We start from the raw sequence: 25,098 nt of genomic DNA, 5'->3' as shown, positions 1-25,098 counted from the left end.
ACTCATTCATGAACAAATAAATGTATACCACATAAGAAATCCACGCATACACTTTGTGTTCTATTTTAAATGCCCACTTCCCTCCTTTTACTTCTACTTTTAGGGTTCATCTATAATCTTATACGTATACTTTCATTAACAAAAGGTTCGAATCTCTACCTCCACACATTGTTGAGCTAAAAAAACAGATGGGTATGTCCTAATCCGTTGATTATAACGTCATTTTTGATAGAACAACGAACTTCCATAATAGACAACGCTTCTTCACTAGTCCAATAAAGCTCTACCACGAATCTTGACTATGATCCTACACCTTCGAGACCCACAACTTTTTTGTTTGACACCTGAGTCAGTATGACTACACCTTCGAAGATTCTATTGACATGACTAAGTTAAGATAAGGGCATGACTTTGATACTAGAGATCAGAGATAGAATAATGAACCCGCTTTTCTTTTAATTTTTTCTACTTATTTCATGCTAATGAAGATAGTGTCACTTGCTTATATGACGGAATAGTGTCACTTACTTATATGACGGAATAGCCATATTCGAGAGTCCACTACCAATACGGCCATCCCACGACCAAGATTTTCCCTCTTAAATAGACATCATGGGGGCGTGTGTTCACCACACTTCAACTTCTTCTTCTTCTTCCCTCTAAGCCATTGTCTTTAATTTATCTCAATAGGGTTTCTTCTAAGCCTTAGCATGTCAACATTGAACCAAAGCAGCTCCCTCAACAATTGCACCAAGCTGCCCCTCCCACCCCATGACCAAATGACATCAACCCACAACAACGTAGTAGACGAAATCCAATCCCAACCCTTCGACTACTCGAAACGCGCTCAATGGTTACGCGCCGCCGTGCTAGGCGCCAACGACGGTCTCGTCTCAACCGCATCTCTCATGATGGGTATCGGCGCCGTCAAGCACGACGTTAAAGCCATGATCCTCACCGGTTTTGCCGGTCTCATTGCCGGTGCCTGCAGCATGGCGATCGGTGAATTCGTCTCCGTTTACTCTCAATTGGATATAGAAATGGCCCATATAAGAAGAAACAAGGACTTGGAGGAAGAGGAGAGAGAGAAACTGCCAAACCCTCTTCAGGCGGCAGCTGCCTCGGCGTTGGCCTTCTCCATCGGAGCTATGGTGCCACTGCTGGCGGCGGCGTTCATTAGGGATTATAGGGTTCGGCTAGGAGTTGTGGTGGCTGCAGTGACCATGGCTCTAGTAGGGTTTGGGTGGCTAGGGGCAGCGTTGGGGAAGGCACCAACGGTGAGGTCGGCGGTGAGGGTCTTGATCGGAGGGTGGACGGCGATGGCTGTGACTTTTGGGTTGACCAAGTTGATTGGATCAAGTGGACTATGAGAGAATAATTAGCAAATAAAAAAAGATATCACACTAAAGTTCTTACTGATTGGTGTGTAGGGACTCATGAATCAACTATAGTCTAAAAGGGTGTGGGATTGAGCATGTATATATATATATAGTTGGTTTGCAAACGTTTCGGGATTCCTCGAGCATAGGTTATTTGGTTCACGACGCGATAGTCTCGTCTGAATATCAAAGATGTAAACTTTTTACCTCTAGTTAACCTAAAAATCTCTCGTATCTTCTCCCTTATTGAACTCGGACCTCTCTCTCGAGAAGTACAGAATTGTTTCGTCCAAACCGGTTTAAGATATTAATATTAGTACAACTCTTAGTTCTCAAAATTAGAATATAAAAATTTACTGATTCACTGTTAATTATATTGATTAGAGAGGAAAAGTATCACGAGACTGAGATATCATATTGTTGTTCTAGTATTGTGTTAGGTCAAATACGGTTTAACCTAACAATAAATTATGACGTTAGTGTAATATTACTTTTTTTTATTGTTTAATCTAATGATGTTTGAGATCATAAACTATTAAACCTAAATATTAATATTAACATAATTAATAGCAACTTTTGATGTTAATGTTGTCCCTAATAGATATAACTTTAAAACTCTTCCCTTTCCTTTAATGATTATTATAAACTTAATAGATTAAAAACATACTTTAAAAAAATAAGATTCTTTATTTGTAACACCCGAGTTGAACGTAAAGGTATATGAATTAATTTATATCATATCTTAATTATTGAGTATAAATAAATATGGTTAAGAAAAGTTCTTAAAAAAAAAATAATTATTACCTAACTTAAAATCTGTATATTTATATGTATTAGATATATTAGATAAAATTATATAAAATATTTATATATAATTATTAATTATTAATAATATATAGAAACAAAATATATAATTATCTTATAAAAATTGATTTCAAGGATTATAAAAATAAATAGTATAGTATAAAATATATTATATATTCTATAATATAATTAATTACGTCCACGCTATTAATTCAAATAATGGAATGGATGACCTTTCTAAATTTTTTTTAATGATATTTTAAACTTTAGCATATATTAACTCATATATCTTTTTCGATTATTTCAACTGTTATTACAATAGATTTGATAACCTTATTAGTCAAAATCGATTGATTTGACAACTTTATTAGTCGATGAAACCATAGGACTCTATACTTCGTAAGAAAAGGGCATGATAGCTACTTTGAGTTGAGTTAGAAAAATGTTTTCGACAACCCAAAATTTCTAGTTAGTGACAGTTGCAACCCGAAAAGAATTCACTATTCAACCTTGCTCAACCCGAAAGGGTATTGTAAGTCTGAGTTGTAACCCTATTTTGAACGCACAAAAAAAAAAAAAAAAAAATTTAACCTGTATAACGACTTATTTGTTTATGTTTATCTTTTCTCTATAGTTCAAGCCCTTCTAACAGGTTTTCTCGCAGTTCATCGACCAGTCTACCGTCCCGTCCCACCGTTTTTAGCCAACAAGTGATGAAATACCTCCAAAAATATTAAATTAGCGAAGAACAACAAACATATAATTACAGATCTTGATCACGCAATCACTTATTTCATACCAAAAAAACAAAAATCTCTATAGGTAATCACATCAAAACTTAGGTATTCAATGATATTCCATAAGAATGAGAGAACATTTCACAGTTCGATTGCTTGATAGCTTTCTCATTCAACAAAAATAGTGTTATGTTATGCCGCATACCTTCTCACCTTTGATGAATTGAATTCAACAATCATCATTCATTCCATAAAACTCAAACTCGGCAGGCACAGCTGTTCTTTTCAAGGAACAACCTGTTCTTGCCTCCTCCCCACCTTTCCTCTGTATCTTCATCGTATCAATCCAACGACACCGGACCCGAACCAGCTGTTTGAAAAGTTGCAAACCACACAAGTTGATGGTTCGTTCTTCTCATTGAATCTTGAAAAGGTTCTTCAATTTTACCACCAGTCTCCACTCGTCCGTGGACAAGTCATCCTATACGACATATTCGATTCGTTGGCCAAAACAGACAGTAATAATAATAATTCAATTGGATGAAGATTTGAAAGACCTTTTGTAATTTCTAACAGTGTAAAAATGTTTACCATATCATCGTACGCTCAAATTTCACGACGAAACAGAGAGGACGATAGAGAGAAGTAAACTAACCCGATAATTGGCTTTGAGAAGGTCAATGGACTTCCTTGATATATGGCTGACGAGTTCGTCCTCCAAGTCGAAATGCCTGCCGTACATCTTTTGCTGCTCCTCCGAAGAGTGCCCGACTATCTGTTGGAACGACCCAAGGAAACTTTAGCACATATTGAGAATTTGAGAAGGGATCAGAGAATTAAGAAAAAGTAGAACTTTCTAATAAGAATCATATGATTGCACCAAACAAGCTATTATTTTAGGAAAAAATTATGGAGATCGTAACAATAACGACCGCAACACCGGTAGAATTAACGAAAAGGGTTACCTTAATGGCAATCTTCTGCCCTTTCTTTGCATAATCAACAGGTTTGTGATTATTTTCAATAGATGCAATGCGACCAATGTCAATAAATTCTCTTTGAGGAATACAAACTGGTGTGCCAACCTGCAGCCATGGTAAAACATCAAAAAGATTGAACTACAGAAGATATATTCTTCAACCTGCTGTTTGTAAATAATTCACGACATATATTGAAAGAAACTTTTAAAAAGAATGCAAAAATACAGGCAAAAGTTCAATGTTCTTCCATCAAATATGCACACTATTATTCTTCCTTTTCTATCGTGACCATAATACCATAAATGCCTGCGAAGTATCTTATGTCGAAACTATTAAAGAAAGATCAAACACTAGGAATCTGAAGTGTCAGATTGAACTTTAGGACAAAAATCTAACCAGAAAGAGATTATGCCTTAAAAAGGAGTGTTCGTAGTGATCTATTCTATGCTACTCTTGAGGTAGCGTACTTCCAAGTAACGTCCCTGTTGAAAGACGTTTCTCATACGCGAGCCACAAAATAAGAAAGAGATTTGCAAAATCCATACCTCAAAGATAGGCAAAATAAAATGAAAAATTTATACACAATTGAATCAAGTAGCAAATTTTTGTAAAATCACTCTTTAATACAGCATCTTCCATTTTCTCTCATAACAAACAAATTATACTAGAAGCCAAAATGAAAACTGAAAAAATAATAACAAATAATAAACTGTACAAGGAAAGAGGTAAGCAACGCCTTAGCCAGTTCAAGCTAATAAGAATATGTCCAACTAGCCAAAACAGAAAATAAAGGAGTAACACGTTCTATCGGAATTGGAAGCTCACAAGATATCTAATAAATGAGAACTGTCAGGATGATAGCACATTAGCTACAAACTATAGACTCCTTGCTCCCAAACCGCATTAGCCAGTTCGAGCTACAAAGAATATTGGCATCTTCATCCTTGACCCACTTCCTCACATCTTTGACCTCACACGTTATTGTCTCATTTTCTTCTTCTATGCACAACTGGCCTTCCCCCTTGCTCAAATTCTCTTGTTCTTCTCCGCTTATTTTTTTCTTCATGCAAAATTATTTCACACACAAATTTCAAATCTTCTCGGTTTTGGAAGGCTTATATTTTCTTGAGTTTTGTAACATCTGCAAACTCTTGGCTTTGGACAAACTCCTAATTTTCTCAACCTTTGTCTACATTATCAATTCCTCATCGTTTTGGAAATTGATCCAATCTAAATCATCAAGATACTCTGAATTCAAAGTTGATGCAGGTTATGCTGACTACCTTGCTAGGTCAAGGATAACAATAGCAGGAAGTGATGTGTGTTCTAGAATAAGCTTCTGCCTTTCTTGGTCGTGTTTCATAACCAAGAGAGTATTTTCTGGTCTTGAATATCCATCTAGCATCTTAGTACTCCATTCTTGGACAAATCTTTGAAATTTTTTACCTTAAAAGGTTCCCCAAAATAATGTGCATTGCTTGGCAACGAGCACATCTCACAAAGCTCTCTCTTGTGATATGTCGCCAAGAGTTTCTTGGTCTTCCACTGATGGCAGCCAACATTGGGCTAAACGTCCGCTCTAATACCAAATTCATGTAGCCTAAGTGACTAAACCTAAAAGGAGGAATCTCCCATAATCAACTCTAGAATCTTTATTAGAGTGAAAAATGGAAAGAACACACGAAAGGGGTTCTCTAGTTATAGAGAATTGAAAGCAAACTAAAACCCACAGGGAAGATAAAAGTCTTGTCCCAAAATCTTGTTCAAAGACAGTTAATTTTCTCAAAAATTGAAAGCCCTCCCACTTCTTGCAAATCTAAACCTTAGCCCCCCACCAGAAAAAATCAAAGGAAGCTTTAAGCAAAGGATGAGAAATCCACATGTTTTCAAATCTAAACTGGCTCGACCCCAGGTCACGTTCCCAAACTTCAGGAGGTTGGCCAATAGTCTGAAGTTACTCTATGCCCACTTGACTATCTCACCTCAGGGATCCTTTCGGTTTCTCAACACATTCTCATATAACTACAAGATAGTTCTAGACGATGGGAAATTCACAAGAAAAAGAAACTAAAAATTATTGGAAGAAATAAGATAAAGGAACAAACAGATATTAATTAAAAACTACCTGCAAATCCAAAAGATCTTCACAGAAATCATATGCAAATGACTACTCTAAATTGATTTGAAAATTGTAATTTCCATCAACAGTAACATTTTTAAAAGTGTCATGCATTTAGACAAGTTAAAAACGTATGGTTGTATAGCAATGAAATTGTTTTACATTGCTTCGTATCCAAAAAATAAATAAAAATAAAAATTTTGTTGGCTGTTTGAAAGATATTTGCATTTCTTAAATCACATAAATGAAAAAGGATTAAAAATTTTGATCAACAAATATAACGAACTGTACAAGGTATGAAAGGTCATGTATCAGAAATGAATGCTAACATAAGGGTGTAGCAAATGTTAGATTTTTTTTTAAATTCTTCTTTTTTTTAATCACGTGACATATATTTGAGAGGCAACTGATCTGTGTACATGCATCTACAGAAGCAAAAGATAAAAAAATTAAGCCAAATTTTGAGATTTTAGAGATAAAAATCTGAAGCATTGAACTGAACATCAGGGGTGAAAAGGAAAAATAAATACCTTGGCAATGCCTTCAACCACATCCACCCCCAACACAATTGGATCCTTCTTGTTGAAAATGCAATTTGGTAAAATCTTAAGAACACAAGGAAAGACTGCTTCCTCAGCAGCTTCTTTCTTCTTTTCCTCTTTAAGATTATCGATATAGGCCTTGAATTGGTCGAACAAGTGATAGATGATATCAGCAATAAAAATCTTCACACCAAGCTCATCTGCAAGTTCTCGAGCTTCTGGAGTCACTTTAACATCAAAAGCCAAAATAGTGGCATATTCTTTTTTCTTTTCAAGCATTACACTCGCTTTCATGACATCTTTTTTATGAACGGGTCCTATACTAATTCCACTAACAGGAATGCTCACTGCTGGGGACTTCAAAAACTCCAACAATGCTTCCAAGGAACCAAGTGTAGATGCTTGAACACAGACTCCCTCACCAGACCTGTCTATCCTGCTCAAAACTGACTTCATATCTTCCATTGCTGAATCCTTAATGTCTTCCAAGTCATCCTCAGGACCTACCACGTGAAGACTGGTTCCAGCAATGGCATGCTCAAGACCCTATACAAATGTTCATAAAGATATATACCAATGAGATTTCATCAAGATCATTCAACAGAAGTAATACTCAATCTCATCCAAGTATGATGTGCCCAAATTTCTTTCAAAATGACTAACCATAGTGTCCAGGTCAAAAATAAATACCTCTTGATGGTAAAAAAAATATATATTGTATTGCTTGATTAATAGTTATGACCAATCACCTGTCCAGTTATTTTTATTCCCTGAGCAGCCTTGATTTCCTTATGATGCAGATATGTTCCCTGAAAAGTATACAAGCATCATCAGCAGTTCATTACAAGACATGCATATAAATATAATAGTGCTTCATCAAGGAGTGCATATTCATACAGGCAACAAAAAATCAGTCATTGAAGTAAGAGTGCTTGGAAAATACTTTCAAATACTAAGAAATACCAATGACTACATTCCCTCTAGAATAGCACATGCCCATCTCTCTGGTGTCGGAATTTAGATTCTTTTGTCAATAAGGAAGGGAACCTAAAGCCAGACTCTGAAACCTTCCTTTTTCCAGGGTCTACAGTAGTGAACATATTGATCTCAGAAGGGTTATTTATGAACTCATTTTAGTGTCTTTGAAGTACATTGTGTTTCTTCCTATAGTGCAATAATTCTGCAAATACCTCAACCAGCTTAGTAGTAGTAATCTCTCGTTCCAATAAGGATGTATGACTAAGTTTCAATAAGGACGCCAGGACTCTGTTATTCTGATAGAAATGAATGTTGTGGCAAACAAAAAGATATTTCTCACCTTTCTTTAAATCAAGATGATACTTGAATCTAAAATTATTTTCCTCCAAGGAAGCTTGGAAACAAAAATCCAAATTCAACTGAAGTGGGTCACTTGCACACTTGAAATTAGTATATTTAACTCAGAAACCAGATTCAAACATCTTTATATTCGATCGAAGTTAAAGGAAACATAACCTGCCAATCTGGAATGAAGAATATATATATATATATACATATGAACCTGTTACTTTTGAAAATGAAATTACAATGTTTTATTGTGAGAATTCAAGAGAACAATTCTCTCCCACAGTTTGTCCTCCTAAAATCCTACCTCCCCGACTCTCACCATCGTCTCTTGCATATTTTTGACAGTTGGCTACTAATTTCCATGCATTAACTCAAACATGTCTAGTTATTCCCGTAAATGACTCATAGACTAATCAAATCACATATACAGAAAGAGCCAAAGATGAATACATTAACAAGATTACGTATCACCATTAATTTTTGTCATCTTTTATAAGAAGGATCAATCATCTAAACATATATGAACAAAAAAAGCTAAAAGCAGTCATACCTTCACTCGGAGTTCCTTCATTGGATGAGGCGTCAATAGGGCTCGAATAGTAGTAACAATTGGGCCCTGTAACATGAAAATTCCAAAGTTGATTTTAAGACCCTCTAACCGACAAAATAATTCCATAAATTCATAGATCGGTGCTTTCCTGCATGCCACAAACAACTATTTGATCTCCTTCATGCAGCACACCATTAACCAATATGACATCAATAGTTGTTCCATGGCCTTCAACAACCTTGACCTCTAAGACCGTACACTGTTGATCCACATCAGAATATGATCAGTTTTGAACTTCTCACATTAACATAAAAATAGTAATAAGAAGCCATAGCAAATGAGAACACCTGCACTTCATCACTATACGTAAGTTTCTTCGTCATGGTTTTCTGGGCCCACTGCACCAATAGTAGTAACATGTCGGGAATACCTTCACCACTAACATATTCAGAAACAAGCTATTAGAGAACTTGAAAGAAAATATGTTGAGTGCTTAGAGAAGTCAAAAATAATAATATCAACAAGTCAGCAAAACTTACGTAACAGCACTTGTAGGTACTATACTGAAAGTCTCCCCCATTTCTTTATTTTTATAATAAAGCTCGGTATTTAATCCTTGCTCTTTAAATTGAGTAATAATCTGTTGTTCAAAAAAAATTACAATCAATCAAGTTCATATTAAACTGTGGTAAATAAGAATTAAAACTGAAAAATGGATAATGCATATAACCTGAATAAGCCTCATATTGAACTCATTCTGCACATATTTGGATTGCTGCTTCATTGTCTTAAGTATAGGTGCATTGCGGATTGTTTTCCACCCATAAAGTCTGTCAACCTTGAGAGTTGCATAGCTTTTTTGGTCAGAAACAGATATCTCATTTATTGAATGAAATATACAGAAGGGAGAAAATAATACATAATAAAAAAAATTATTTGAAAAAATGTCAAATGCAAATACAAACATAAAGTAGTTACCTTATTCAGGGCAATAATAAATTCTGTGTTTCTCATCCTCAAGAGATTAAGAGATTCTATTGTTTGTGGCTCTAAGCCATGCATGATGTCAACAACCAAAATTGCAAGATCACATAAACCCGAACCACGAGAACGCAAGTTTGTAAACGATTCGTGCCCAGGGGTATCAATAATAAGTAGGCCAGGAACCTTCAGCTTTGCATCAGCTTTCAATTCCCTAGTTCTTTCACGAATGTTCTCAGCAGGAAAATATGTAGCCCCAATCTGCTGAGTAATTCCTCCTGCCTCTCCCTCCTGAACATTTGTACCACGAATACAGTCCAGTAGCTTGGTTTTACCAGTATCAACATGCCCCATAATACAACAGATGGGTGAGCGGAGATTTTCTTCCTGTTGTTTAGGAGTAGCATCCGGAATTGAAGTTTTTTTCTTAACAGCATCATCTTTTCCTTTGCCCTTGTCGACAACTTCAACCTCATGTTGCTTCTTTGTATTTTCAATATCTTGAGATTTTATAGGCTGAGAAGGTAAACTTTTTTGGGCAGGGGAAGCTGGCTTGGCAACTATATATGCAAGTATTAGTAAGCAGAGAATCAAATTTCTGCCTTCAAATTTGAAAATAGAAAAAGAAAAAATGCTAAGACGGAATTAAACTCAATGATATAACAACCTAAATTTTAACAAATAAAAATGAAAACAAACAAATAAAATTCTTCTTTTAGAAGGACATTATAACATTCAAGAGGCTTACAAATAACCACTTTTTTCTAACAATCTGTTTGAAATGACTTTCTAAAAAATACTTTTTAAAGCACTTAGACAGTCATTCAAGCTAGCCTATGTCTATGTTTTAGCTTCGAACTACCACTCATGGAAAATGATCATGTGTCTCTCCACTTGTTGGATATATTTTTCATAGTAAGTCAACTAGTTAGTAATCATTTCAGCTATAATTTGTAAAGGGATTAGAAAAAGCGTTTGCACCAGATAAAGCAAGATTTTTTTTTATATGTCACCAACCAGCATTGGCTAGTAAAGAAATTTTGGAGACAGCAACTCTGTAAAGTCTAGGGAAGGCTTCAAACAATGGCACATCCATCAACCGTTTATCCCTCCCCTCCAAAACCTGATTTTATTAACTTTGCAGAGTTCAATTTTGTACTGATTTTCAGAGAGTCAAATACTCTTCATGATCTGAATCCAAAGGCCTTTAAAGATGCAAGAGCCTTTCATCGAGGGCCCCCAATCATGCTCATCCCAGCAGTATTTTGCAACAATGACCTTCCTCCACAAAGCCTCCTTCACCATAAAACGCCAGCCACATTTGGCAAGGAAAACGCAGTTCCTCATATCATGATTTCAAATGCCTGTAGAAGTAGGGAGGTCGTTTCCCAATTTAGAAGATTCACCATTCCATCCACTTTGCTGTCTTTCCAAAAGAAATCCCTAATCATTTTCTCCAAAGACTTGATGACTGGATTAGGGCACGAGAAAATAGAGAAGTATAGAGAAATGTTCGTGAGGATGGAATTTGCTAAGTTCACTCTTCCTCCTCTAGAAACGGTGAGACTCTTCCACCAGTCCAACTTACTGGCAATTACAAAGAGACCCTATGAAATCTCTAACTAAATTTAACCAAAGAATTTCCCGATCTTTTCGAAGAGGTAGCTGCAACTTGAAGACAGAAATGCTCTCCATATTGATCAAGAAAGAGGTATGCCAACTAAGGGAAGAGAGCACCATATTCCAAATTCTGCTTGCAAAGTCACATTATATAAATAAATGGCTTCGAGATTCAGAGTTCTTAATAACACACCACAAAACCTTTTGGCAACTATGGAATGGAAGAAATTGACGCACTTTTTCCAAATAACTCAGTGATGGTGGAGTTGGGGGGATAGGTTATAGGATTTCATAAAGGAAGAAACAAAAAGAAAGAACACGGCAATCTCCCAAAGAACAAGGAATAACGAGGATTTCTAATTAGGTATAGTAAAAAAGAAGAATAATCTCCCTCATACTCTATCCTTTTGCTACAGGTCTTTTTTTGTAATTTTTTTAATTTGCGCACAACACTTAATCCTTCCCTTTGATTTTCATGCACTCAATTTGTTTTTTATTTTTGATGAATACCCATGTTTTCGTTGAGAAAAACAAAAGATAGCGAAGGGCCATACAAAAAAAGTGCAAGGAGAAAGATTAAAACAAAAAGGGACTCTAATCTAACAAATAAGATCCGAAGAATAATTAAAAATAAAATAAAATAAAATCTATGGACAGTGGACACTGATAGAAAAATTCAACAAAATATTACCGACTAGACAAGTGTAAATATCAACCGGTTGACAAATCAATAAAGAAGCAACAAGAAATGTCTAAAGTGCTGCATGATATGGCAAATTATATAACTTCCAAAAAGAAACAGTTGACTGTATCAAAATGGAAGTGCATCTTCAGCCACCATGTAACTAGTTCCAATCAATTGATATCTTTTATTTTGATTAATGTTAAATTGATCCACGTAACCTGCAAGTAATATGCATCCAGTACATACAAATGTTGATTTATAGTATTGACATTACCTGCACCGCCTGAAGTTGGAGCACTATTCTTTCTATCTTTTTTCATGCCATTCTCAGATTCGGACTCCAGCTCCTCATCAGCAAAAGAACTTTTTAAGGAAAGATCAACAACAGCATCATCCCAACTCTTTGCATCCCATTCATCATCATCCTCGTCTTCTTGAATTTCATTATCTACAGTAGCCTCAATAGTATCTGATTTTTCCTCCTCAAGCGTCGACTCAACAGCTTCAATCTTCTCAGATTCCAATATTTCAGTCTCTGCCACATCTTTTTCTTGTATTCTTTCTTCTACATGTTCCACTACCTTAGTCTGTGCACTACCATTTGTTTGATGGTGGGCTGGTTTTGTCTTCTTTGTCTGGTATTTTGGTCGTTTAGCTGGTGCACTGGGGTCAGATGTAGACAGAGGTAAGCCCCCTGCATTTGATAATATCTGATTCCTCATTGCCTCCAGCCTCCGTTGTTCTTCCTTTTGTTTCCCTGTTAACAGCTTGCCTTCCTGTTTCTTCCGTAGGAGCTTCTCTTTTTCTCTTTCCTTTTTCCTACGCTTCGCCTCCTCAGCTTGCCTTTCAAGTTCTTCTTGTCTACGTCTCTCTTCTTCTTCCTTTCTCAATTTCTCTTCTTCTTCCCTTTTCCTTCGCTCTTCTTCTTCCTTTCTTCTAGCCATTGCCTCTTGCATCTCCCTAACATGCTTTGGCACTTTCTTCTCTACCACTTTACCCTTCGCAGCACCTTTTTTGGGTTCAATAATTTCAGTCTTCACCTCCTCGATTTTCTCATCATTCCCTTCAGCAGCCGCTGCTGCCGCAGCTGCAGCCTTTTTTTCCTTCTCTTTCTCCTTTTTCTTTTTCTTCTTCCTTGCTGCAGCAGATTCTGTGCTTTCTTCTTCCACTTCCTTTTCAGGAGGAGCTACAACCTCAGGTTGGCTCTTAGGTTGGCTCTCAACTTTAGCCTCTTGTGAAGAAAGAGGAGGGTCTGCTGGTTTTGATGTAGCTGGCCCCTCTCCTAGCTCAGCAAGAATTTTATCCAAATCATCTTCTTCTTGAGCAGTCCTTCCGCTCTTCTTCTTTTTCCTTTTATTTTTTGAAGATTCAGCCACCGCTTCCGTCTTAGCTTTAGATGAATCAGAATCAAGATTGCTACTTGCTGTATTAAGTATTTCATCGCCAAGCGCATTTTCATCACTTAATGCAGTAAAAGTACTGCTGCTTTTCTTCTTAGAGGACTTTTTCTTGCCAGAAAATGAAATAACATTGACATCGTCTTCTTCAACACCATCAATGTCTAACTTATCTGGCTTTGAAATAGAATCATCACCATCATTTTCCTCATCTGCTAATGCTGCACTAAACAAATTTCCACTCTTCTTTGAACCCTTAGAGGACTTCTTTTTCTTACCAGAGAAGGTAATTGTAGTAACATCTTCACCATCATCCATATCATCATTTCTGTCCTCATCTTCATCATCAAGACCACTAAAACCTGTAAATGCATTCCCGGCCTTCTTACCACCTTGTGATGACTTCTTCTTCTTACCTGTAAATGAAATAACAGGCTCATCATCAATCTCTTCATTCTCATCATCAATTACATCTTCGTCTTTCTCATCATCGAGGGCACCGAATGCTGACACTGCAGAAAACCCACTCTTCTTCGAAGACTTCGACGACTTCTTCTTACCTGAAAATTTGATCACAGAATCTTCCTCTTCATCATCATCCTTTTCTGCTGTCAACACAGATTCATCATCATCGTCATCATCATTAGCGCCATCCTTTCCCTCCTCCTCAAGCAAACCAAAACTGGAAGCAGTAAAAGCACTGCTACTTCCACCCTTCTTCGACTTACCCTTCTTCTTCCCGGTGATAACAATTTCAGAAACATCATCCACATCATCATCATCATCTTCTTTAAGTTGTGAAGCTTTCGAATTGCCCTTCTTACCCTTCTTCTTCCCCGTTATCACGACCTTGACCTCCTGATCTTGGGCTTCTTCAGTCAACTCCGTTCCAATAGAGTACTCATCGTCATCTACTGCAAATGTCTTCTTCTTCGACTTCCCACCACCCTGGGCTGCCGCAGGGGCGCCGTCATCATCCCGTGCAGTAGGCTTCTTTCGACCCATTGGTATATCAGCAAATTGAAACCGTAAACCACCAACAATTGCACCCCGAATACCCTATCTGCAAATTGATTGCTATAAATTAGACGCATCAACACCTATCGGCTACGTATCAGATCTCTCTTCAACATAATAAAACCATAAAAAAAAAAAAAAGAAAAAAAAAAAGAGAGAAAACAACAACAACAGAATGTAGAACGTATAAAAAAAAACATAACATCATAGCCCAAAAGAACGACAATGAACCTTCGAAGTCAGCTATCCAGAGAGAAGTGAAGAAAGTCAGCTAGTGAAGATAGAGAGATATTGAGGAAGCTAGCAAATGGGATTGGGAATCTGGGAGAGCTTCGTCCAGCAAATAGAAAATCACATTAACAAAGCTGGCGATTGAAATTCAGTCTAATTGGAAATCTGTATTCATCCCAAAAAAATTGTCCAAAGTAAAACCGATTGGCCAGGATTTTAAATCAAACACTGACCCAATTCCAAATTTGAGGGCGGTTAATCCGAAAAAAAAAAAAAAAAAAAAAAAAAAAAAAAAAAAAANGATCACGGCGGCGAGCGGCTGAGAGATAGAGGGGCTGCGACAGAGAGATGGGGTTGGAGTGGCGCCGTGAACTTGGGGCAGAGAGAGAAGAAAGAAAAGTGGCAGTGGAGGTGTTGCCGGCGATCAGCAGCGGCAGAAGAAAAAAACGCCGGTGAGGTGCGACAGCGCGGTCGACGTGAGGAAGTGAGAAACAGAGGAGAAATGAAATTGCGAAGGAAGTAAGCTAGGGTTTAGATTATTTTTTATTTCTTATATTATGTAATAAATATGGGAAGTGGATTTAAATATTGTAAAATAAAAACAATATTACTCATTTTTAGGTTAAAACATATTTGATTCTTATGTTTATAATTATTTATTACACGCCTCCCACGTATTTATAAATTTCCTTAAGAATCACGACCCTCCACAATGGTATGATATTTGTCCACTTTGAGCATAAGTGCTCGTGGCTTTGCTTTGGGCTTCCACAGAATACCACTTCTCATAACAATGGAGATAGTATTCGTTACCTATAAACACATGATCATTCCCTAAATTAGCTAATGTGGGACGCACTCCCAATAATCCTCAACAATCCTCCCCTCGAACAAAGAACACTATAAGCCTCCTCGGAGGCTTATGGAACTCTCGAATAGTCTCCCCTTAATCGAGGCTCGACTCCTTTCTCTGGAGTCCTCGAACAAAGTGCACCCTTTGTTCGACACTTTAGTCACTTTTGACTATACCTTCGAGACCCACAATTCTTTGTTCGACCTATGAGGATTTTATCGACATGGCTAAGTTTTAGGGAGTTATATTTCAAAATTCACATCAGAATTTCATCAATTTCATTACAGATCTATGAAATTGTGTTAGAAAAGAAATATGAAAATAACTCATATATTCTAAGAAATCACAATAAGTTATAATCTTAGATTTTTCTTTTCTTTTATCATAAATTCGTTGTAATTATTTAGATTTTAGTTAGAAATTAAATACAAAGAACGATTTACTTTCAATAAGTCATGTCATGATCCGTAGGCATTTTTTAGAAAATCGATTAAAACTAACTCGTAAACAAAATTAAAAAAAAATTCAAATGACAAAAATTTCAAATTTCAAATTACAAAAATCAAACTTTCATTAAAAATAAATTGGTGACACTAACTTAAGTTAATCAGGTGAGTGGTCTTACTATCTGCATGGTTAGAAGTTTGTGTTATGTATGATGACACGTGCACAGTGGCTTCGTACATGTCATATATATGTTATGTGTGATGTGTTTATAATATGTTATGTCTATGATATGATATATTTTGGGATATGATACATGTTGTGACATTATATGTTCTATGATATAGTACGTGTATGATATGATGTAGATAGGAATGACATGCGATAAAATATTTTAACAAGATGCACAACCCCGAGACATGTTTTTTGAAAGCTATGATATGAAGGAAAATAGGAAGGGGTTGTTTTACATGGTTTAATAAATGTGAAAAATGTTGGGACCTTATGCATTATTGTATGTCACATGTGTCGGGATATTTTTCTCCATATGATGAGTACGGACACGTAAGTTATGAAAAGGAAAATGATCGTCATGTTTAACATGATGCTACAACGGTCACTACTCCTACCGAGTGTCCGACAATAGTACCATAGAATCCTAGCCCGACCAGAAAAGGGGCCTAAAAGGTGTGCGAACCGACTAGTGGGTCCATACTCACACATATGGACCGTGTGTAGAATAATAAATACACATCCAATGACCCAGTTAGGATTGTCACCCAAGGGAATGCGGCTTTAAAACGATAGGTCTCATTTGTGTTGCATGTCTTTACATTTCCTAACTTCAATAGTAGGGTCACTTACTCGTATTTATTAAAATACTCAAGCCACATGCTTGTTTTATATTTTAGGTAAAGGCAAGGCACCCCTGCACGGTTGACGACGGCATCGAAAATTTAAAAACCATGACACATGCATACGGTAGTTGTAATTAATTTTGTAGACTATAGGTTAGTACAGGACATTGTTGTTTTATTTTTACTTATGTCTATTTTAATTTAATATTTCTTTCGTATTGTTTTAAAGAACTTTCATTAAACATGTAAGTCCATGACATTGTTTTACGAAGACGTTTTAAATGAATATTTCTGTACAAACGTCATGCATGTGGTAGCCATTTTAGGTTAGTAGAAAACTATGGTTGTTACATTATTCTTCAATTTGCATGGAGAGAGCAGCTTCGGTAGTTCATTCTTAATCTTACCATTTTTTAGACTTGACCCTCTATATCATATAGGGGTAAGTAGATAAGTAGTTTCTTAAGTAATTTCGGGACTTGAATGATAAGATCTCACTCTCTCATTAGCCCGAGAGGAACTTAGTTTATGGCTGGATCATATATAAATTGTTCATTGGAGGAACAACAATACTTGAGGAATAAGATGTAATCACACGAGTAAAATGAGCTTTTGATCCAGCCGAAACAACGAACAGCTCGTGAATGATCGACTTGCTTATAACGAATTTTATCCTGTGTCCTACGCAACATATTACATTAAGTCTATAATTGGGTTACTTATAGTTAATGAATGAAAATTGATTAATTAATTTTATACTATTGAAACATATAATAGATTTCGATAAAAAAAAAAAAAAAATCAAGTATTTAATATATTTGATAATGTCAAGAGAAAAACCTATATAATATGAAGTTTATATTAGTGAAAAATATATTTATTATATTTGATACCCCTCAACCTACAAAGTTTCATCCCAAGAAATTTAAAGTCGTGCAGTAGTTTCTACACAATGTCTTGTGATCTCTTTTCGATTAGTGTTAATAAAGAGTGCGAGTGCTTCCCACAAAGAGTTTTGTTCAACAATCTAGTTTGAGAGCGAGGTTAGTGTAGGTTATCTGATCTCTTAGAATTGATAATTGTCTTGGTCTATGTGAACGATTTGATTATCATTGGAGACGACGAAAGAGAAATTTATAAGTACGCTTTCAGATGAAAGAGCTAGAAGAGCTTAAACACTTGGGCCTAGAAGTTGATTGCACGGATGAATGATTGTTTCTCTGTCAACAAAAGTATACAAGAGCTATGTTTCAGAAGTTCGGCATGTTGGAGCGCAAGCAAGTTTCAACGCCGATGGAGACAAATGCTAAGATTTGTGCACATGAAGGTAAAGAGTTGAACAATGAAACGACATATCGATGACTAGTAGGTCGTCTTATCTACCTAACTTTAACTCGGCCTGATATTCCTTATGCAGTTGGAGTCATGTGTCGGTACATGCAAAATCCAAAGAAGCCTCATTTGGATGTGGCTCGACGAATCTTGAGATATGTCAAACATATAATCAACAATTTTTTGGAGTAGCAAAAGACAGCCAACAGTATCATTGTCAACTAGAGAAGCAGAGTACAAAGCAGCTTAGGAAAGTACATGGCTAAACTCATGATGGAAGACTGGCACCAAAAAATTGACTATATAATACCACTTTATTGCGACAACCAATCTGCAATTCGCCTAGTAGAAAATCTTGTAATTCATGCTAGAACAAAGCATACGGAGGTGCACTACCATTTCATTAGAGAGAAAGTTCTGAAGAAAGAAATCGAGATGCAACATATCAAGACAGATGACCAAGTGCACTATCATTTGCTTGTGGAGTGATTCGAATCTCAAGCAAGTGTTCTTGCCTTGAGATATTTGATTAATAAGTTAATTCGAATATTACTTTCCTCGTAGTGATTCCTTATCACATAATATCTCTGCTCGTTTTCTACAACTTCTTCTCAAAGTGGGCTAGAGGATTGGGTATACATTGTAAGGTCAAAGGCGTCTCAATTTCGATTTGGCTGACTCACTTAGTGGTGAGAGTGAGTGTTATACAATCGCTTACAAGCATCCCATAAAAGCACGATTGTGAGAGTTGGTATCAGAACCATGTTGTCTCCAAAAGTAATTTAGTAAACATATCCACAACCAAGAAGTTGCATAAGTCCCATGTTGACCGACTGGTCGACATCAAAGAATAGATGCAAACTTGCGAGAAGTCCTTGACAGTATTCGGTACTTGGACGAGTGCATGAAAGAGCTCACTATCAAGATCGACATAGTTGATGTAGTAGTAGGTCGTTTGGGTAGATTGCCCATCCAAAAACCGATGTACAAAGTGAATAACCTAGAAAAGAAATTCATAAAGATTGGTGGCCTCGAGTAGGGAGATAGCTCAATGGGCTCTATTGCCCTAATAGAGAAGCGAGTTGATGGCTTAGAAGGCCCCAGAAAGCGATCGTTTAGATGGTCACTGAGCTATTTGAAGATGTGAAAGTGGCCTTCGATGTGGTTAGGAATGAAATGGTAGACTTGAGCGCTAGGTTAAACCCCACATCAGAGCAATGGGAAGCCAAATTCCTATAGGGGGAGTGGTTTAATTCAACAAGATCAGGATTTCGAAGCTGAAACTGTTACGTGGGATTCGAGGTGCCAAGACCCTAAAGAACTTCATCTTCGACTATGAGAAATACTTCCAGCAACAAACATAGTAATCGGGTAGGCAAAGGTTACCTTGACCATCATGCATCCAACTGAGGATGTAAAACTTTGGTGGCCCAAGCCCTAGAGAACTTCATCTTCGACTATGAGCAATACTTGTAGCAACAAACATAATAATCGGGAAGGTAAAGGTTACCTTGGCCATCATACATATAGCCGAGGATGCAAAACTTTGGCGGAGATCAAGGTATATGGATATCAAAGAAGGCTGATGCACAATAAACACGTGTTAGAGACTAAAACAGGAGCTTCGATCCCAATTATTTCCAAAAGATATCAAAATCATGGCTAGAAAAAAAAATGCGAGAACTCAGGCACACTAAAAACGTTCAAAAGTACGTCAAATAGGTCTTGGTGCTGATGTTGAATATTTGGGATATATCTGAAAAGGAAAGTCTTTCACTTGTAGAAGGACTAAAATCGTGGACAAAGTCCAAATTATACGGACAAAGAGTACAGGATCTCTCTATAACCTATGTTGCAGCTGAACGATTGTTCCATCTGTGTTTTGAACAATCCCAAGATGTAAGGCGAAGCCAACCCTTCTCAAGTGGAGGCACTTGTAATAATAGATCCAATTACCTAAAATCACGACAGGAGATAGACCGGGAGGAGCCAGAGGGAGAGAGCAGAGAGCACCCCAATAAATGAATGAAGTCATGGGGCGAGGGCCATGCAATTAAAATAGATGATTTCAATTTCGTACTCGGGATTAAATTCCTGTTCGAGCACAAAGTCATCCCCATGCCATTAGCCAAATACTTGGTCATAATGGGATCTAGTCTGACCTTTGTCCAATCAAGTATTAAGAAACAAGATGGAGTGAAGATGATATCAGCACTCCAACTGAAGCGGGGTCTCGTCCACTACGAACCTAAATTCATGACCATTCCTGTGGTCAAAACCGAAGGGTCAATGGAGACCATCCCTATAGAGATACAACAAGTACTGGAGGAATACCACAAAATGATGCCATAAAGTCTCTCTAAAACCTTACCTCCACATCGAGGTATAGATTATGAGATCGAGCTGTTGTCAAGATCGAAACCCCAAGCCAAAAAGGCATATAGAATGGCTCCATCGGAGTTAGCGAAGCTATGAAAACAACTTGAGGATCTACTTAGTGTCGGGTTCAACAGACCTGCAAAAGCTCCCTACAAAGCACTGATGTTGTTCCAAAAGAAGAAGGACGAGAGTCTCTGCCTATGCATAGATTATTGTACCTTAAATAAGATTACCGTTTAGAAAAAGTACCTCCAACCTATCATTACTAACTTTTTTTATTGGCTACATGGCACGAACTACTTTTCGAAACTCCACTTAAGGTTGGGTTATTTTCAGGTCTGAATAACCAAAGGAGATGAGCCCAAAACAATATGTGTCGGAGGACATGGGGCCTTTGAATTCCTTGTTATGCCGTTTGGTCTCACTAATTTTTCTGCCACATTTTGTACATTAGTGAACCATGTTTTTCACGAATACCTTGACAAGTTTGTGGTAGTTTACTTGGACGATATAGTGGTTTATAGTTCTACCATGGACGAGCATTAAACCTACTTGCGGTTCATCTTAAAAAAGTTGAAAGAAAACCAACTATACGTGAAAAGAGAAAAGTGCTCGTTCGCTCAATAATGGATCAATTTTCTCAGACACATAATTGAGGCAGGTCGAATAGGCATGGAAGAAGAGAGGTTCAAAGCCATCAGAGATTGGAAGACCGCTTCTTCGGTGACAGAAGTGTGCTCTTTCCTCTGATTAGCCAATTACTAAGGGTGATCATCAATGGATTCTCGAAACGCGCGAGCCCCTAAAAAAAACTACTGAGAAGGGTAACTATTAAAAAGCCTTTGATGACCTAAAAATGTTATGATAGAAGGGCTAGTGTTAGGAATTGCCGACATGACAAAACCTTTCGAATTGGAAAAAATACGTGAGACTTTGCTCTTGGGAGCGTCTATTACAGGATGGACACGAGAATCGTCGCCTCCAAAAAAGAAATGATGACGGTGGTCTAATGCACATGAGCTTCGAGGTAATACCTCATCGGGACCAAATTTGTGGTAAAGACAGACAACTCCATGTCACTTCTTTAACCAACCTAAGTATTGTCGAAGCAGGTGCGTTGACAAGAATGTGTGATAAAGTTTGATTTTCAGTTCGAGCACAAGCTAGGTAGAGCAAACTAGGTTACAAATGTCATTAGTCGGAAGAGCGAACATGCAGCCCTGTGATGACGTGATGCAATTCAAGAAGACATGTCTTATCTGCCAATAGGACAAGGTCGAACATACGAAAATTGTAGGATTATCAAAGTCCCTACTAGTCCCCTCTCGACCATGGGAGAGCGTGTCTCTTGATTTCATCACTCACCTCCATAAGGTAGAAGAGTTCGAATCCATCTTAGTGATCGTGGACAAATTTTCTAAGTACGTCACATTCTTCCTGACCCCCATGTCACATTCTTCCTGATCCCCATGTCAAGTTGTGTGGCATTCCCACGAAGATCATCAATGATCGTGACAAAAAAATTACTAGAACCTTTTGGGCCGAGCTATTAAAGTTATTGGGACCAATTCTAAATATCTCTTCAAGCTGGCATTCCCAGGAAGACGGACAAACTGAAAGGTTCAATAGGATGCATTATCTTGCATCACTTATCGATGCACGACAGAAAAACTGGGTTCAAATGTTCGATGTTGCTCAGTTTATCTTCAATTGTCAGCAAATCTCATCAACTAGAAAGACCCCTTTTGGATAGTATGTGGTAAACAACCCGTCATTGACCACCCTTATGCCGAAAAAAGTCAACAAGCTGAGAAATTCACCAAGGAGTGGAAGCAAACTTCTAAAGTGACACGTGCTTACTTAGAAAAAAACTTCGCGACGATAAAGAAGCGAGCATACCTATAACACAGGCAATTAAAATTTCAAGTTGGTGACCAAGTTCTGATCAAGTTGAGACCATAACAGCTTCGATTCTGAGGCAATAGAGACTAATGACTAGTGCGAAAGTACGAAGGGCTAATCGAAGTCATCGAAAATGTAGGGAGGACTTCATACTGACTTCAACTATCGGCATGAATGAAGATCCATCCTATCATCCATGTTAGCAGTTTGAAACCATACCACCTTGACAATGATGACCATCGACGACGCAACGAAGTGACATGACCTCTAGTCAGGATGAAGGATACAAGCTAGAAAGAAGTAGAAGAGATCTTAGCCGAGCGAACTCGTTGCATTGACAACCTATATTAAAACGCTCCAGAGTTCTTAATCAAGTGGAAAGGACATCTAGAGGCAGAAATCAGTATGGAACACGCCGATGACCTGGCCGCACTTCAAATTGTTGAGTTCAAAGAGATTATGTGTATTAATATGCATATAATCTATGTAGAAATCATTGTTTGTTGTCACAAAACCCACAACACGTAGAACACTTTCCATTCCATTGGCAGACTACATGGAGTACCACCAAAAAATTGACATGGCTTTGCAAATATTAAGGTTATATCTTGTTTGTTTGCTGTAAATTATGACGTGAACTTAGATATTCTGGAAAGTCAAATCATGAAGAAAAATAGACAAAAGGGATTTGGTAGTAATTTGTGTTAAGAGTTCCAAAAATTATGGAATTTCTTTACTCCGTCCTAATTCAAATAAAATTAGGGTTAGTATCGAAATCAAGATGGAAAACAGTCAAAGGAAGGTTGAATGGCGTAAAAGGTACCTACACGCGCCATACACGTTCTAGGAGAGAACCTCGCACGTGGCCACGGTCAAGTATAATGCATTGACATCCACGTACTCGCCCACACACCACAACCCAGTTCGAAACAATAGTGCATGTAGGAATTTCTTTGATTTTTTCCATAACTACAGGTGTGAAATCTCACATCGATTGGGGTAGAGAACGAAACATCTTTTATAAGGGTCTGGAAACCTCTCCCTAGCTGTCGTGTTGTAAAGCCTTGAGGGGAAGCCCAAAAGGGAAAACTTAAAGAGGACAATGTCTACTAGTGGTGGGCCTAAGTCGTTACAACATGTGTTGTGCTCGCATTGGCCACACCCGCCCTTGCATACCCGAGTAAAAGAACCGAATATGATAAGAATCAAATAAATAAGGATGAGAATGAATGTCCCATGAAAGATTGAGGTTGTTTTTGAGACAAGTGCAATAATCCATGATATTTCATATCTTAGTTCCTCTTTCTAAGTTTATCTCTTTTGCCCACATTTCTAGGGACCTCAAGTTTTGGTTCGTTCTAGTGAGACAAAATCAAGTGGTTCTTTGGACTCGTTCCTTAAAATATTCCTATTTTGTTCATCTATACTCAAATATTTACTAATCTTTAAGTTAGAGTAATTTATCCTTTAGATTAAATAAACATTCTATTCGGCTAAAATTGTAAGAATCCTACGTTCGTTGGGGACACAATCTCACATTGGTTGGGAGGAGAACGAAACACCGATAAGGATGTGGAAACATTTTCCTAGTAGTAGGTCTGGGCCGTTACAAACCCAAATATTTTAAAGCTTGAGGGGGAAAAGTGGAAGCCTAAAGAGGACAATATCTACGAGTGATGGGTCTCTATCGTTACAAATGGTATCAGAGCTAGATACTAGACTATGTGCCAGTAAGGTGCCTCTTCCCTGAAGGGGGTAGACACGAGGCGCTGTGCCAGTAAGGAGACTCTTTCCTGAATGGGGGTAGACACGAGGTGGTGTGTCAGAAAAGACGTTGTTCCTCGAAGGGGGGTAAGACACGAGGCGGTGTGTCAATAAGGATGCTAGGCCTTGAAGGGGGTGGATTTGGTGGGGGTCCCACATTGATTAGAGAAAGGAACGAGTATCAGCGAGGACGTTAGATCCCGAAAGGAGGTGGATTGTGAGAATCCCACATTGGTTGGGAACACAGTCCCACATTGATTGGGGAGGAGAACCAAATAAAGGGTGTGGAAAGGTGTTGAAACATTTCCCTAGCATACCCGTTTTAAAGCTCCCTCAAAAGGGAACGCCCACATTGGTTGGGGAGAAGAACGAAACAGCCACCCTTTATAAGGGTGTGGAAAGGTGTGGAAAACTTTTCTTACCAAACGTGTTTTAAAGTCTTGAGGGAAGCTTGAAAGGGGAAGCCCAACGAGGACAATATCTGCTAGCGGTGGCCCTAGACCATTACAAAAATATCTCAATCCGACCCACTTGAGAGGAACCTCCAAAGAAGAAGGGGACAACGCGTTATTGTTGACGTTATTATTGAGGATGAGAAGTGAAAACCAATCCCAAGGAAAGTGACCGTTCAAGAAAGATTGTTCATTAAAATACAAATTTCATCCCACAAAAATATGTAATATCTTGGGATCTTCCCCTTCAACCAATTTGGATAGCATAAGCATCAACAACTCTATCCTCCATACAAACATAAACATTTCAAAATATATTTTTAATCTTAAAATATAATGTATTAAAATATGAATAAACATAATGTTTGAGGGTCTGTAATACCTATACCACTACCGTGCGGATCCATTATAATATTCAAAGTGCTCGAGTGGTCATGAAGTCTGAACGGGCTTAAAAATGCCTACTACTACACCACACGACACTTGGCTCTACACATTTACAAAGCTAACATCTATTCAGTCGTCCCTAGCAACCCAAACTAACCTTATTCTTAAATCGGAAAGTTTGATAAAGAGTAGTTGTGATAAAGGGAACTTAACATTCTTTATAAGGTGTTAAAATCTCTCCCTACCAGACACGTTTTAAAATCAGAGGCTAATGACAATACGTAACGAGTCAAAGTGGACAATATCTATTAGTGGTGGGCTTGAGATGTTACAAATGGTATCAGAGCCAGACACCGGGGG

At 37.5% G+C, this 25,098-nt stretch overlaps 2 protein-coding genes across 2 annotated transcripts; one reads left to right on the top strand and one right to left on the bottom strand.

The window, feature by feature from the left end:
- The first annotated feature begins 570 nt into the window (after nucleotides 1-570).
- Nucleotides 571-1,630, top strand: LOC111796671 (vacuolar iron transporter homolog 2-like). Its single transcript, XM_023679390.1, has one exon. It carries the CDS (start codon nucleotides 711-713, stop codon nucleotides 1,368-1,370), a length of 660 nt encoding a protein of 219 aa, XP_023535158.1. The 5' UTR covers nucleotides 571-710; the 3' UTR covers nucleotides 1,371-1,630.
- Nucleotides 1,631-2,943: 1,313 nt separating this feature from the next.
- On the bottom strand, nucleotides 2,944-14,904 carry LOC111796667 (eukaryotic translation initiation factor 5B-like). The gene is made up of 13 exons (XM_023679383.1): nucleotides 14,369-14,904; nucleotides 11,998-14,183; nucleotides 9,416-9,978; nucleotides 9,168-9,275; nucleotides 8,977-9,077; nucleotides 8,785-8,875; nucleotides 8,586-8,696; nucleotides 8,438-8,503; nucleotides 7,311-7,370; nucleotides 6,550-7,107; nucleotides 3,886-4,005; nucleotides 3,576-3,695; nucleotides 2,944-3,401 (listed from the first exon to the last, which is right to left on the bottom strand). Exons 2-13 carry the CDS (start codon nucleotides 14,123-14,125, stop codon nucleotides 3,336-3,338), a joined length of 4,092 nt encoding a protein of 1,363 aa, XP_023535151.1. The 5' UTR covers nucleotides 14,126-14,183; nucleotides 14,369-14,904; the 3' UTR covers nucleotides 2,944-3,335.
- Between the last annotated feature and the right edge of the window lie 10,194 nt (nucleotides 14,905-25,098).

Source organism: Cucurbita pepo, chromosome LG06 (genome assembly GCF_002806865.2).
Source record: "Cucurbita pepo subsp. pepo cultivar mu-cu-16 chromosome LG06, ASM280686v2, whole genome shotgun sequence".
NCBI lineage: Eukaryota > Viridiplantae > Streptophyta > Magnoliopsida > Cucurbitales > Cucurbitaceae > Cucurbita > Cucurbita pepo.
Note: the sequence above shows the minus strand (reverse complement) of the source record. Positions and strands in the feature narration are given on the sequence as shown.

Coding starts and splice junctions, on each gene's coding strand:
- LOC111796671 (XM_023679390.1), top strand. CDS start 711: ATGTCAACATTGAACCAAAGCAGCTCCCTCAACAATTGCACCAAGCTG.
- LOC111796667 (XM_023679383.1), bottom strand. CDS start 14,125: ATGGGTCGAAAGAAGCCTACTGCACGGGATGATGACGGCGCCCCTGCG. Junction 9,979..11,997: donor TCCAACTTCAGGCGGTGCAG/GTAATGTCAATA, acceptor TTGCATATATAG/TTGCCAAGCCAGCTTCCCCT. Junction 4,006..6,549: donor TGGTTGAAGGCATTGCCAAG/GTATTTATTTTT, acceptor CCATGGCTGCAG/GTTGGCACACCAGTTTGTAT.